At 41.2% G+C, this 16,283-nt stretch overlaps 1 protein-coding gene across 1 annotated transcript in view; it reads left to right on the forward strand.

Moving 5' to 3' along the window:
• XRN2 (5'-3' exoribonuclease 2) overlaps window positions 1-16,283 on the forward strand; it is a 211,765-nt gene that overhangs the window by 157,878 nt on the left and 37,604 nt on the right. Inside the window, exons 26-27 of the mRNA XM_053712013.1 lie at window positions 218-286; window positions 391-525. Coding sequence (XP_053567988.1) covers window positions 218-286; window positions 391-525 — 204 coding nt within the window. The remainder of the gene's footprint in view (window positions 1-217; window positions 287-390; window positions 526-16,283) is intronic.

A 16,283-nucleotide genomic window follows, 5' to 3' on the forward strand; every position in this document is an offset into this window, starting at 1 on the left:
ATATCAAGGGAATATTCTATCTGAATCCTGAAAGAATAAAATGAGTTTCATTTCCCTTTAATGAGAAAGTGAGATGTCAATGCAAAGAAGTACCATATGTCTCAGTACAGGTCAGATGCACTTAAATATTTCTGACATCGTATTTTTTTTTTTAAATCATGTTTAGTTCCAGTGATGTACTTTGTCTGTTCTCAAACTCTGTTTTCCTCCACAACAGCATCAAGTTTAAAGACCCTCAGTATGAAGATGGTTATGTTTTCAAGGCAGTGGTTTTGAAAGGTGCAAAGTAAGTGGCTTTCAATACAGCAATAATTTAACATTAAGGATCACTGCAAGTTTTTGCAAAACACCTAATTCTTCCTTGAGCATTACTGTGAAATCTTTTTGTAGGAAACCACCTCCAACGCTAAAACCAGGCGATTGGGAGAAAACCAATAATAATGGAAGGCCTTGGAGACCACAAACCGGTTTCAATCAAAACCGAAAGCCAGCTCACTTAGATTCTTCTGCCTTCAGAACATTAGGGTGAGTTTTACTTGAATTTGTGTGTATGTAAATGGTGTAGTGCTTTTCTAAGGCATGAAAGTAAATGTTTAACCTGGCAGTCTGTAAATAAAAAAACATTTCCAAAAACAGGAATTTACAGACTATTATCATTTCTGTCAAAAGAATAGTTCTGTACTTCTCCCCTTCTCTTATATTCTTTAATACTAAATGTCCAAAAGAAAAGATGAGAGAATGGCTTTAGTCCTGTTTCTACCAATATAATTTTTAGTGTTGTATGCTACAGCTCTGCTGCTGCAGAAGATTGGTCACCTAAAACTTTGTGTGCCTGAGACCAGTTGGGTCATTACATGCAGATAAATTCATTAGCCTTCCTCTAGGTATTTTTTGACGTGCAGTGGAGACAAAAAATAAGGTTCAAGAACTAAGAATCTCTGTGGAGGAATGGAAAATATTACATGTTTGTGAGTGTTGAATGTTTTGGTGCTGGATGGTGGTGGTTGTTTGTGGTTGTAGTTTGCTTTATTTAGGATCCAATCATCTTGCAGAGACTTATTTTGTTTCTCCAAAACAATGGTGGAAAGAAACATTAACTATTTTTTATTCTGTCAGATTAAAGGGACATTATACACATTTTTTCTTTGCATAAATGTTTTGTAGATCTATTTATATAGCCCAGCCCATAAAGTTTTTTTTTAATGTTTAGTTTTGCTTATTTTTAAATAACATTGCTCTGATTTTCAGACTCCTAACCAAGCCCCAAAGTTTTAGGAGAATACCGTCAGCTACCTTCTCCAGCTTGCTCCTGTTTGTGCAAAGGGTCTTTTCATATGCAAAAGGTGGAGGGGGGGAGGGTCTTATTTCCCACTTGCAGTGGGCTTTCCAACTACCTTTTCAACAGAGCTAAACTGAGGGCTTCTAAGTAAGTTTTTTTTTTTTTTATAATAGTTTTTATTGAGGCAAATAAAGTTGTGACATACAGACATAATACAAAAAAAAGAACTAAATAGTATCACAGAATAACTGAAACTGTAACATAAATGGTGTTGATTTCCAGCATAAAAAATAGAAGATGCAAAAATAAACGGTTGTAAAGTCATAGAGTCCCAATCAAATGAAAGCCTCGTACTTTTGTTTTATAATGCTTTTCCAACAGTTATTGAACAGTTACCTGTAAATTTAAACGTAGTCTGATAGGATTGCAAATTTAAACTGTCTATATCTATATAGAACTTGGTTAGCAATCATACATAAAATAAAAAAAAATGTGTCATGAATGCTCAATCTAGGGCTTATTCTCTTTCACAAAATGTCACGGATTCTATACATTCAATATGTTGTTACACGTAAATAACCAGAAATGAAATAGAATCCACAGGATTGATATGATTTTGTTTGCGGTATATAACGAGAGAAACCGCGCAAACCACTGAGACTAATTACAAATCTCAGGGTATAGAGGTGGGGGGGGGATATAACAATAGGGTTTTGTCAGCGGACTCTGAGTCTGTGAGTGGATAGCTTGTATGGGCAATTATAATGGGCATATGTGTTAATAAAACTCAAATATCTAGTAGGGAGATTATATGCAACATAACTATGGGGATAAAAGGCCTTAAAGATTGCAACCATTAATAGTAAGGGATATAAGTAAATTGAAAAAAAAAATAGGGGGATGCAGTGTAATTGTGGTAAACACCCAATAGATAGAAATTAAAAAGTAGTGAATATATACTAAATCTAAGCATTCCCATAATAGTAAAATACTTAACTCCAAAGCAGCTAAAAATATTGTGGACTATATCGGTTCGGTAGAAACAGGCATATGTCTATGTTGACAGTGGTAAACCATGCCAGCCGGGTGCGGGCCCTACACCCGGCAACAGACACATCACATACGGAGGAGCTATTAGTGTGTCACTCGCCTGAAAGAGTAGGTTAATGAGAGTCAAGCAACCTGTATCTATCTGAAATACATAAGCATGTATCTTATAGCTATAACATATCAAAGAACCGAACAATTAGCAGATTAAAATGACATTTTCATCCATGGACACAATAACATGCTAAGGTAAAGCAATCTTCAATAGGGATATAATATTAGAACTAAGGGAACTAAAGTACAATGTCACCCATAAATGGATTAAACATAGAAATAAGAATATTAGAGGTATGACAGGAAACTATTGTCAGGCAAGAAAATATAGGGGTTAGATATGTACATATACAAGATTGGTATAGAGTAGAGTCTATATGCAGCACACAGGTAGTTAGTTACACGGGTAAAACAAATGACTGCAATGCCTGAAGAAATGTACTGCCAGTATCCCAGAGGCGACCGCAGAGGAGCGGTATGAAAAGAAGAGTTAGCACAAGGTAATGGAAACATTATAAGGCAGCAAGTGTTATGCTCTGTAAGTAAGGGAGAATAAAACAATTCCAATGTCATGCACAGGATTGTAACAACGACTCATTGCGAGCAAATATAAGCATACTGTCATAGAGATAAAACGGAACCCCACATACCAGAACATAATACACTATATTATGAACAGGAACACATTAAACAAAATGTACATAATGTAGAGAACATCAATATCAACATCAAACAAAATATTATGAACTGGCACTATACACCATAGTATTTGGGGTCTAAATAGTATCAGTCCTGCTGTGTAAATATAAACCATATACATGGCGTACTAAGGTTCACTTGTTGGAGAGCAGTGAAATTAAATAGGCAATATTAGATCATACAACTGGTGAGATGAGGCATAGCAGAGTTGAGTAATGTCTACCAGGACCACATAACATCCCGACCAATATACCTAGGAGTTTGCAGGAAGCAATGTTAATATAAACAGACAGCAATCTGCATCATGGAGGGCTGCCTTGTTAAAGTTAATACACAGTAGAAAAGCTAGGAGTTGGGGATAATAAGCCTATGCCAGTTCTGAAGCGTAGCCAGCAGGTCGCACATAGGGCAGAAGGCGATTCAGCCAATTCCCTTTCTAATGTGGTCTGCAGAGAGAGCGATGGCAAGTAGGAGCTCTGAATAATATAGCAAGTGCGATATCCGGATCATGGCCGCTAGCTGATGGCTTGCCCCAGCCTTTTGTAGTAGTGTATTGTATACAAATTCAAAAGAAGTGAAATGCTCACTACAGAGAACATCGCTCTCACATTGCTGAAGGCTCCTGTTACACTGCTCCGACTCAGGTACATAATTACACTGGGGCATCGGGGAGCTACGAGCACCTTCCCATAGATAATACAAAGCGCCCAAATAAGGTACACTATGAAGGCTGCGTGATTTCACTCCTCTTGGGTCCGCCATCGGCAGGCTTAACTTTGCGGCTTCAGTCTCTTCTAGATCCGGTGAGTTGCAGCAGGTATCCGACGCTCTCGTGCTAACTTGTGATCCATCGAGATTTGACCTGGGGTCATGCTCACACACTCCTGCCCAAGCATTAGCTACTGCTGAAGGTATAGAATTATTCCGCGTATGTAGGGGAATCAGACTCGTTGTCTCCGTGACTCCTGGATCACTGCCGCCATTTTTGCCATGTAAGGGGTGAATTTGTTCAAGCAGCAGTACAACTGCCAAGCTAAGCTTAGAGAAGTGCTTCTCCAAAATCCCACAAACTCTGTCTTCGAATTTGCACAGTGCAGCCTCCGGATCCATGTATACAATATTAGAAAGATACTGCTTCGTAAATAATAGCAGAGATCCTGGCTTTGTAATCCAGTTCGTTGCTGAAGGCCTCAAAACGCAGTTTCACTAAGATAGTTTCCACAGTCCATTAATCCATAGTCAATTCCTTAAGGAGCTAGCAGATGTGTTTGTATTCACTCACTATGTGTTTGGACAGTTTAAATAATCACAAAATTGAATGTTTGGCCATTTTTAGTCAGTTTGATTAGGAGAGCTCCAGGTCCACACGTCTGCTCTCTTAGCTGTCAGGCTCCGCCCCCCCTTCTAAGTAAGTTTTTAAACAGTTTTATACTAGATTTTTATATCGGTATCTGCATCTTATTCTTTATAGTAGTGTCTATTACATGCAGTTATATGAAACGCAGTATGTATACTGTCCCTTTAAGTCATATGAAGAATGTGAATATGTTGAAAAAGGTTCTTAATACTAATTCTAATGTTTGTCCAGTCGTCCTCTGTGGTATCAGACCTCACTTTTGAGCAGTGTCATTTCTCTGTTAGTTATGGAAAGAGGGGGTGATTTTCCTAGCAAATTTTTCAAAATGTGCATGTATAAACAATTAAAGCACAGCACTTCATGCAAAATAAATGTAGTTTTATTGATGGCTTAGGAAAGTACATAATCTTACTTACATCTAACTGGCCACATCCAGTGTGTAACATATACCTGGGTCATATCAACTGCACCATACTAATGGGTCATTAAAAACAAATACATCTGCATGTATTACTATAATTTGTTTCTCAGCAAAATTTGAAAATCCACTGTTATTGCATATAAAGAAGTTACTTAAAGGACAGCCAGCTGAACACATCAGAGCCAATGGTGAAAGGCATAGATGTGCAGCAACCAATCAACAGCCAGTTTCCAGTAGTGCATTGCAGCTCCTTAGTCTACCTAGCTCTTACCTGATATTCTTAAATCCCAATGCACAACTTTTTCTGACTTGGTGGTTAAACCACTGTTTTATTCTTCAAGGGTCCTCCTTTGTTCATCCTACCTGGTCTGTGATCATAACATATGCAAGTCTTACAGGTTGGGGAGCTGTCTGGGGGTCTCTGACAGCACAAGGAGTTTGGAATCCTTGAGAGGCGAGGTCACCGATCAATATCTTTAAACTCCGTGCTCTATTCAGAACTCTTCAGGCTTGGACTCTATTAAAGAGAGAGAGCCATACATTAGTTTCAGACTGACAATATTACAACAGTGGCATATGTCAATCATCGGGGGGGGGAGAGACTCAGTCCCCTAGCTATGCAAGAAGTAGCTTGGATACTTTCTTGGGCGGAATCCAGTTCTTGTCTAACCACTGCAATTAATTTCTCAGGTGTAGACAACTTTGACAGCTGAGATAATACGCTTCCTATCTCTACATCCGGGGGAGTGGTCTCCATCCAAATGTGTTCTATCAAATTGTACAGATGTTTGGCCTTCCTGAAATAGATCTGATGGCCTCTCATCTGAACAAGAAACTTCCCCGGTACCTCTCCAGGTCCAGGGACCCTCAAGCGGAAATGTTTGATGCTCTAGCAGTTCCCTGGTTTTACAAACCTGCATATATTTTTCCTCCTCTGGTTCTATTACTAAGGGTGATCTAAAAAATCATAATGGAGCAATCTTATGTGTTTCTGATAGCCCCAGCGCATGGCCTCACAGGATTTGGTATGTGGACCTTGTCCAACTGTCCAGCTGTCTGCCTTGGCCTCATCCTGTAAGACCAGACCACCTATCTGAAGGTCCATCCAGATCTCAAATCTCTAAACTTAATGGCATGGAAATTGAATGTTTAGTCCTTATCATAGAGGTTTCTCTATGATTCAGGCTCGCAAGCCTGTTTCAAGGAAGATTTACCATAAGGTTTGGAAAACTTACATTTCATGGTGCTCTTCTCATGATTATAACTGTCATTCTTTTCAAATTCCTAGGATTCTTCAGTTTCTTCAGGATGGTTTGGAATTGGATACAAGTTTGTCTACCAATACTTTGAAAGGACAAATCTCTGTGCTTTCTGTTTTATTTCACAGAAATTTTGCTAATCTTCCTTATAGTCACTGTTTTGTTCTGGCTTTAATTTTTATTGTTTTTTTATTGTTATTGTTATTATGTTAATACGAGATTTAGACTCCAAGGACGACTAATAGATTTAAAGATACTAGAGACTCCTCCTTTTGAGCCTATGCCGTCTTAAGACATCAAACTACTTTCTTGGGAAGTATTGTTTCTCTTGGCTATCTCTTCTGCTAGAAGAGTTTCTGAATTGTCTGCTATCGCTCTCTTGTGAGTCTCCTTATCTGATTTTTCCATCAAGATAAAGTTGTATTTTGCAGACTTCATTCAAATTTTTACCTAAAGTTGTGAATTCTAATAACATTAATAGAGAATTTATTGCTCTTTCTTGGTGTCCTAATCTTATATCTGATCTTGAAAGGTCCTTACTCTTTTTGGATGTAGTAAGTGCTTTGAAATATTATGTACCTTTTACTAAATTCTAACATTTTTATGTTTTTGCTTTGTGTTTTTTTTTTTTTTTTTTAAATAATTTAAAAAAAGACTTTTGTATTTAATTTTTTTGTTATTCGTGGACTTTCACATCCTTGGGTATTATATCCCATCTATAACCAGCTCGTGGACTCTCACTACCTATATGAAAGAAAACATAATTTATGTAATTTACCTGTTAAATTTAATTTCTTTCATGGTGGAGTCTATGAGGCTCACACAATTTGTTTATTTTGTGGTTATTTTTTTGTTGTGGTTATTTATTTACTTTTTTTAAGGGTTAGGAAACTTTTCCTCCTCCTGGTAGAAATGTATATCCCATCAGTAACAAGCCACCATGAAAGACATTAATATTTCTCCAACATAGGTGTGTCCGGTCCACGGCGTCATCCTTACTTGTGGGATATTCTCTTCCCCAACAGGAAATGGCAAAGAGCCCAGCAAAGCTGGTCACATGATCCCTCCTAGGCTCCGCCTACCCCAGTCATTCTCTTTGCCGTTGTACAGGCAACATCTCCACGGAGATGGCTTAGAGTTTTTTAGTGTTTAACTGTAGTTTTTATTATTCAATCAAGAGTTTGTTATTTTAAAATAGTGCTGGTATGTACTATTTACTCAGAAACAGAAAAGAGATGAAGATTTCTGTTTGTATGAGGAAAATGATTTTAGCACCGTAACTAAAATCCATGGCTGTTCCACACAGGACTGTTGAGAGCAATTAACTTCAGTTGGGGGAACAGTGTGCAGTCTCTTGCTGCTTGAGGTATGACACATTCTAACAAGACGATGTAATGCTGGAAGCTGTCATTTTTCCCTATGGGATCCGGTAAGCCATGTTTATTACGATGGTAAATAAGGGCTTCACAAGGGCTTATTAAGATTGTAGACTTTTCTGGGCTAAATCGATTCAGTTTTAAAACATATTTAGCTTTGAGGAATCATTTTATCTGGGTATATTGATATTATAAATATCGGCAGGCACTGTATTAGACACCTTATTTCTCTGGGGCTTTCCCAAAGCATAAGCAGAGCCTCATTTTCGCGCCGGTGTGGCGCACTTGTTTTTGAGAGGCATGGCATGCAGTCGCATGTGAGAGGAGCTCTGATACTTAGAAAAGACTTTCTGAAGGCGTCATTTGGTATCGTATTCCCCTTTGGGTTTGGTTGGGTCTCAACAAAGCAGATACCAGGGACTGTAAAGGGGTTAAAGTGTTAAAACGGCTCCGGTTCCGTTATTTTAAGGGTTAAAGCTTCCAAATTTGGTGTGCAATACTTTTAAGGCTTTAAGACACTGTGGTGAAAATTTGGTGAATTTTGTACAATTCCTTCATGTTTTTTCGCAATTGCAGTAATAAAGTGTGTTCAGTTTAAAATTTAAAGTGACAGTAACGGTTTTATTTTAAAACGTTTTTTGTACTTTATTATCAAGTTTATGCCTGTTTAACATGTCTGAACTACCAGATAGACTGTGTTCTGAATGTGGGGAAGCCAGAATTCCTGTTCATTTAAATAAATGTGATTTATGTGATAATGACAATGATGCCCAAGATGATTCCTCAAGTGAGGGGAGTAAGCATGGTACTGCATCATTCCCTCCTTCGTCTACACGAGTCTTGCCCACTCAGGAGGCCCCTAGTACATCTAGCGCGCCAATACTCCTTACTATGCAACAATTAACGGCTGTAATGGATAATTCTGTCAAACATTTTAGCCAAAATGAACCCTTGTCAGCGTAAGCGTGGCTGCTCTGTTTTAGTTACTGAAGAGCATGACGACGCTGATATTAATATCTCTGAAGGGCCCCTAACTCAATCTGAGGGGGCCAGGGAGGTTTTGTCTGAGGGAGAAATTACTGATTCAGGGAACATTTCTCAACAGGCTGAACCTGATGTAATTGCATTTAAATTTAAGTTGGAACATCTCCGCATTCTGCTTAAGGAGGTATTATCCACTCTGGATGATTGTGAAAAGTTGGTCATCCCAGAGAAACTATGCAAAATGGACAAGTTCCTAGAGGTGCCGGAGCTCCCAGAAGCTTTTCCTATACCCAAGCGGGTGGCGGACATTGTTAATAAAGAATGGGAAAGGCCCGGTATTCCTTTCGTCCCTCCCCCCATATTTAAAAAATTGTTTCCTATGGTCGACCCCAGAAAGGACTTATGGCAGACAGTCCCCAAGGTCGAGGGAGCGGTTTCTACTTTAAATAAACGCACCACTATACCCATAGAGGATAGTTGCGCTTTCAAAGATCCTATGGATAAAAAATTAGGTTTGCTTAAAAAGATGTTTGTTCAGCAGGGTTACCTTCTACAACCAATTTCATGCATTGTCCCTGTCACTACAGCCGCATGCTTCTGGTTTGATGAGCTGATAAAGGCGCTCGATAGTGATTCTCCTCCTTATGAGGAGATTATGGACAGAATCAATGCTCTCTAATTGGCTAATTCTTTCACCCTAGACGCCACTTTGCAATTGGCTAGGTTAGCGGCTAAGAATTCTGGGTTTGCTATTGTGGCGCGCAGAGCGCTTTGGTTGAAATCTTGGTCGGCTGATGCGTCTTCCAAGAACAAGCTACTAAACATTCCTTTCAAGGGGAAAACGCTGTTTGGCCCTGACTTGAAAGAGATTATCTCGGATATCACTGGGGGTAAGGGCCACGCCCTTCCTCAGGATCGGCCTTTCAAGGCGAAAAATAGACCTAATTTTCGTCCCTTTCGTAAAAACGGACCAGCCCAAAGTGCTACGTCCTCTAAGCAAGAGGGTAATACTTCTCAAGCCAAGCCAGCTTGGAGACCAATGCAAGGCTGGAACAAGGGAAAGCAGGCCAAGAAACCTGCCACTGCTACCAAGACAGCATGAAATATTGGCCCCCGATCCGGGATCGGATCTGGTGGGGGGCAGACTCTCTCTCTTCGCTCAGGCTTGGGCAAGAGATGTTCTGGATCCTTGGGCGCTAGAAATAGTCTCCCAGGGTTATCTTCTGGAATTCAAGGGACTTCCCCCAAGGGGGAGGTTCCACAGGTCTCAGTTGTCTTCAGACCACATAAAAAGACAGGCGTTCTTACATTGTGTAGAAGACCTGTTAAAAATGGGAGTGATTCATCCTGTTCCACTAAGAGAACAAGGGATGGGGTTCTACTCCAATCTGTTCATAGTTCCCAAAAAAGAGGGAACGTTCAGACCAATTTTAGATCTCAAGATCTTAAACAAGTTTCTCAAGGTTCCATCTTTCAAGATGGAAACCATTCGAACTATTCTTCCTTCCATCCAGGAGGGTCAATTCATGACCACGGTGGATTTAAAGGATGCGTATCTACATATTCCTATCCACAAGGAACATCATCGGTTCCTAAGGTTCGCATTCCTGGACAAACATTACCAGTTCGTGGCGCTTCCTTTCGGATTAGCCACTGCTCCAAGGATTTTCACAAAGGTACTAGGGTCCCTTCTAGCGGTGCTAAGACCAAAGGGGCATTGCAGTAGTACCTTACCTGGACGACATTCTGATTCAAGCGTCGTCCCTTCCTCAAGCAAAGGCTCACACGGACATTGTCCTGGCCTTTCTCAGATCTCACGGCTGGAAAGTGAACGTGGAAAAGAGTTCTCTATCCCCGTCAACAAGGGTTCCCTTCTTGGGAACAATTATAGACTCTTTAGAAATGAGGATCTTTCTAACAGAGGCAAGAAAAACAAAACTTCTAGACTCTTGTCGGATACTTCATTCTGTTCCTCTTCCTTCCATAGCTCAGTGCATGGAAGTGATCGGGTTGATGGTGGCGGCAATGGACATAGTTCCTTTTGCGCGCATTCATCTAAGACCATTACAACTGTGCATGCTCAGTCAGTGGAATGGGGACTATACAGACTTGTCTCCGAAGATACAAGTAAATCAGAGGACCAGAGACTCACTCCGTTGGTGGCTGTCCCTGGACAATCTGTCTCAAGGGATGACGTTCCGCAGACCAGAGTGGGTCATTGTCACGACCGACGCCAGTCTGATGGGCTGGGGCGCGGTCTGGGGATCCCTGAAAGCTCAGGGTCTTTGGTCTCGGGAAGAATCTCTTCTACCGATAAATATTCTGGAACTGAGAGCGATATTCAATGCTCTCAAGGCCTGGCCTCGGCTAGCGAGGACCAAGTTCATACGGTTTCAATCAGACAACATGACAACTGTTGCGTACATCAACCATCAGGGGGGAACAAGGAGTTCCCTAGCGATGGAAGAAGTGACCAAAATCATTCTATGGGCGGAGTCTCACTCCTGCCACCTGTCTGCTATCCACATCCCAGGAGTGGAAAATTGGGAAGCGGATTTTCTGAGTCGTCAGACATTGCATCCGGGGGAGTGGGAACTCCATCCGGAAATCTTTGCCCAAGTCACTCACCTGTGGGGCATTCCAGACATGGATCTGATGGCCTCTCGTCAGAACTTCAAAGTTCCTTGCTACGGGGCCAGATCCAGGGATCCCAAGGCGGCTCTAGTGGATGCACTAGTAGCACCTTGGACCTTCAAACTAGCTTATGTGTTCCCGCCATTTCCTCTCATCCCCAGGCTGGTAGCCAGGATCAATCAGGAGAGGGCGTCGGTGATCTTGATAGCTCCTGCGTGGCCACGCAGGACTTGGTATGCAGATCTGGTGAATATGTCATCGGCTCCACCTTGGAAGCTACCTTTGAGACGAGACCTTCTTGTTCAGGGTCCGTTCGAACATCCGAATCTGGTTTCACTCCAGCTGACTGCTTGGAGATTGAACGCTTGATTTTATCGAAGCGAGGATTCTCAGATTCTGTTATCGATACTCTTGTTCAGGCCAGAAAGCCTGTAACTAGAAAGATTTACCACAAAATTTGGAAAAAATATATCTGTTGGTGTGAATCTAAAGGATTCTCTTGGGACAAGGTTAAGATTCCTAGGATTCTATCCTTCCTTCAAGAAGGATTGGAAAAAGGATTATCTGCAAGTTCCCTGAAGGGACAGATTTCTGCCTTGTCGGTATTACTTCACAAAAAGCTGGCAGCTGTGCCAGATGTTCAAGCCTTTGTTCAGGCTCTGGTTAGAATCAAGCCTGTTTACAAACCTTTGACTCCTCCTTGGAGTCTCAATTTAGTTCTTTCAGTTCTTCAGGGGGTTCCGTTTGAACCCTTACATTCCGTTGATATTAAGTTATTATCTTGGAAAGTTTTGTTTTTAGTTGCGATTTCTTCTGCTAGAAGAGTCTCAGAATTATCTGCTCTGCAGTGTTCTCCTCCTTATCTGGTGTTCCATGCAGATAAGGTGGTTTTACGTACTAAACCTGGTTTTCTTCCAAAAGTTGTTTCTAACAAAAACATTAACCAGGAGATTATCGTACCTTCTCTGTGTCCAAAACCAGTTTCAAAGAAGGAACGTTTGTTGCACAATTTGGATGTTGTTCGCGCTCTAAAATTCTATTTAGATGCTACAAAGGATTTTAGACAAACATCTTCCTTGTTTGTTGTTTATTCAGGTAAAAGGAGAGGTCAAAAAGCAACTTCTACCTCTCTCTCTTTTTGGATTAAAAGCATCATCAAATTGGCTTACGAGACTGCCGGACGGCAGCCTCCCGAAAGAATCACAGCTCATTCCACTAGGGCTGTGGCTTCCACATGGGCCTTCAAGAACGAGGCTTCTGTTGATCAGATATGTAGGGCAGCGACTTGGTCTTCACTGCACACTTTTACCAAATTTTACAAGTTTGATACTTTTGCTTCTTCTGAGGCTATTTTTGGGAGAAAGGTTTTGCAAGCCGTGGTGCCTTCCATTTAGGTGACCTGATTTGCTCCCTCCCTTCATCCGTGTCCTAAAGCTTTGGTATTGGTTCCCACAAGTAAGGATGACGCCGTGGACCGGACACACCTATGTTGGAGAAAACAGAATTTATGTTTACCTGATAAATTTCTTTCTCCAACGGTGTGTCCGGTCCACGGCCCGCCCTGGTTTTTTTAATCAGGTCTGATAATTTATTTTCTTTAACTACAGTCACCACGGTACCATATGGTTTCTCCTATGCTAATATTCCTCCTTAACGTCGGTCGAATGACTGGGGTAGGCGGAGCCTAGGAGGGATCATGTGACCAGCTTTGCTGGGCTCTTTGCCATTTCCTGTTGGGGAAGAGAATATCCCACAAGTAAGGATGACGCCGTGGACCGGACACACCGTTGGAGAAAGAAATTTATCAGGTAAACATAAATTCTGTTTTTTATATAACCTTTTGCATATCTTGCTTCTTTGGAAAGACGAATTGTTATTTTTGCCTTCCCCCTCTCTGTGAAGGGGGGTTCTGCCTGCAGTCTACAATCATCCTTATGTGATGTACAGATGTAAATAGCAGAGGCTAACTATGCTGACTGCTGATGTATGCATTTGCTTTGTTTTCCACAGAAATTTTTGCTAGCCAGGTGGCAGTATGAAGTAGCTACGTGGAATTGTGAAGTAGCCGGGTGGGGGTAGTGTAATATTTTCTAATATATAATTTTCAGCTATGCAAAGTAAATATTAATTGCATAATTTAACATAAATGTATTTAATGATGTGTGCAATAAAAGTTCAACTTTTATTGCACACAGCTAATTTTATTTTAATATTGACAAAAATTAGCCGGGTTGTGCACATGCTAAAAAGGTCCAGGGGAGAACACTGTTTGTATATAGTATACAGTCAGTACACAAATACCTAATAAGTGTGTAGAGATAAACAAAATGTAAAATGCGCTCTTTGAGATGCAAGTGTTATCATTTTCTCTTGTATCCAGTCCACGGATTCATCCTTTACTTGTGGGATATTCTCCTTCCTAACAGGAAGTAGCAAAGAGAGCACACAGCAGAGCTGTCCATATAGCTCCCCCTCTAGCTCCACCCCCCGTCATTCTCTTTGCCGGCTCTAAGAAATAGGGCCCCTTTCGGAAGGATAAAGTGAATGTGGTGTTAGATTTGTAGTTTTTGTTCTACAAGCAAAAGTTTATTTTAAATGCTACCGGTGTGTACTATTTACTCTCCAGCAGAAAAGAGATTTCTGCAGAGAGGAAGATGATTTTAGCATGTTGTAACTAAAATCCACTGCTGTTCCCACACAGGACTGAGGAGTACAAGAAAACTTCAGTTGAGGGGAACGGTTTGCAGGTTAGGCTGCAATAAGGTATGTTCAGTCATTTTATTTCTAGACAAGACTGTGATAATGCTAGAAAAGGACTGATAAGATCCCCATGAGGGAAGGGTAAGCTTTATTCAGAGACTAAGTATGGAATTACAAGCTTATATAACAGAGCTAATTTATGCTGGTTGACACTATTTTATGGCAAACGGTTTTTACTAATAAATATCGTTTTTTTGAGACACTTTGAAGGTCCCTTTGGGTTTCTTTCAGGGGTTGTTATCCACATGGCTAATATTATAACTCTTAGGAGTGTTTCTTTAGGCCTCACAGCACCGGAGTAAGGTGGGAGGGGCCTAATTTCGCGCCTCAGATGCGCAGTTAGATTGACTAGATCTTCAGGCTGTTTTCACATGGAGGCTCCTGCTACAGTTTGAGGACCCATAAGAAGCTTTTTCCGCATAAATCTGACTCCTAAGGGAAGGTAGGGCCACAGCAGAGCTGTGGCAAGGTGCTAAAGTTGTTTTAACCAGTCTGTTATCTTACTATTGATCCGGTTTGGGCATTAAGGGGTTAATCGTTTTTATTGCTAGTTGTGCAATCTTACCAATGCTTTAGGTACATACTGTGAAAATTTCAAAAAGTTTGGTGCATTTTTCACTGTTTTGGAAAATTGTGTGCCTTTTTTATTCCTTAAAGGCACAGTAACGTTTTTTTGCAAAGTGTGTTTTTGCTTGATTAAAGTGATTTCTAAGCCTGTTTGTCTTACTACTAGTCTGTTAAACATGTCTGATACAAAGGAAAATCCTTGTTCAATGTGTTTAGAAGCCATGGTGGAACCCCCTCTCAAAATGTGTCCCACTTGTACTGATATGTTTATACACTTTAAAGACCATATTGTTGCACTTAAAAATGTGGCCCAACAGATTCTCAGACAGAAGGTAATGAGGTTAGCCCGTTGACCTCTCCCCAAGTGTCACAACAAGTTACGCCTGCTCAAGCGACGCCTAGCGCGTCTAACTCTTTTACCTTACAAGACTTGATGGCAGTTATGGATAATACCCTCTCAGTATTTTTATCTAAGCTGCCCGTGTTACCTGCAAAGCGTGATAGCTCTGTTTTAAGAACAGATTATGAGCATTCTGACGCTTTAGTAGCCGTATCCAATATACACTCACAACGCTCTGAAATGGGGGCGAGGGATGTGCTGTCTGAGGGAGAAATTTCAGACAGATTCAGATACGTTGGCTTTTTAAATTTAAACTAGAACACCTCCGCTTATTGTTCAGGGAGGTATTAGTTACTCTGGATGACTGTGACCCTTTGGTGGTTCCAGAGAATTTGTGTAAAATGGACAAGTACCTAGAAGTTGCTGTTTACACTGATGTGCTCCCGGTCCCTAAGAGGATTGCGGATATAGTAACTAGGGAGTGGGATAGACCAGGTATTCAGTTTGTTCCCCCTCCTGTTTTTAAGAAAATGTTCCCCATATCTGACACCACGCGGGACTCGTGGCAGACGGTCCCCAAGGTGGAGGGGGCTGTTTCTTCACTTGCTAAACGCACAACCATACCAATTGAGGACAGTTGTGCTTTTAAAGACCCTATGGATAAAAAGTTACAGGGTTTACTAAAGAAAATTTTTGTTCATCAAGGTTTTCTTCTCCAACCTATAGCGTGCATTGTTCCTGTAACTACTGCAGCTGCTTTCTGGTTCGAGGCGCTGGAAGATGCGCTCCAGACGGAGACCTCATATGAGGACATTATGGACAGAATTAATGCTCTTAAGCTGGCTAATTCTTTTATCACAGATGCCGCTTTCCAACTAGCTAAGTTAGCGGCAAAGAATTCAGGTTTCGCCATTCTGGCGCGCAGGGCGCTATGGCTAAAGTCCTGGTCGGCCGATGTGTCGTCAAAATCCTACTACTGAACATCCCTTTCAAAGGAAAGACCCTTTTCGAGCCTGAATTGAAAGAGATTATCTCAGAAATCACTGGGGGAAAAGGCCATGCTCTCCCTCAGGACAAGTCCTTTAAGACAAAGAACAAACAAAATAATTTTCGTTCCTTTTGAAATTTCAGGACCGGTCTTGCTTCATCCTCCCCTGCTGCGAAGCAAGAGGGTAACACTTCACAACCCAGGGCAGCCTGAAAACCTTACCAGGGCTGGAACAAGGGTAAACAGGCCAAGAAGCCTGCAGCTGCCTCCAAGACAGCATGAAGGGGTAGCCCCCGATCCGGGACCGGACCTAGTGGGGGGGCAGACTCTCTCTCTTCGCTCAGGCCTGGGCAAGAGACGTACATGATCCTTGGGCCTTAGAGAACAGACCAGACAAAGAAAGAGGCGTTCTTACGCTGCGTAGAAGACCTACATACAATTGTGGAACAAGGGCTGGGTTTTTACTCAAACCTGTTTGTGGTTCCCAAAAAAGAAGGAACATTCAGACCAATCCTGGA

This window comes from Bombina bombina, chromosome 4, assembly GCF_027579735.1.
Source record: "Bombina bombina isolate aBomBom1 chromosome 4, aBomBom1.pri, whole genome shotgun sequence".
In the NCBI taxonomy this organism is placed as follows: Eukaryota; Metazoa; Chordata; class Amphibia; order Anura; family Bombinatoridae; genus Bombina; species Bombina bombina.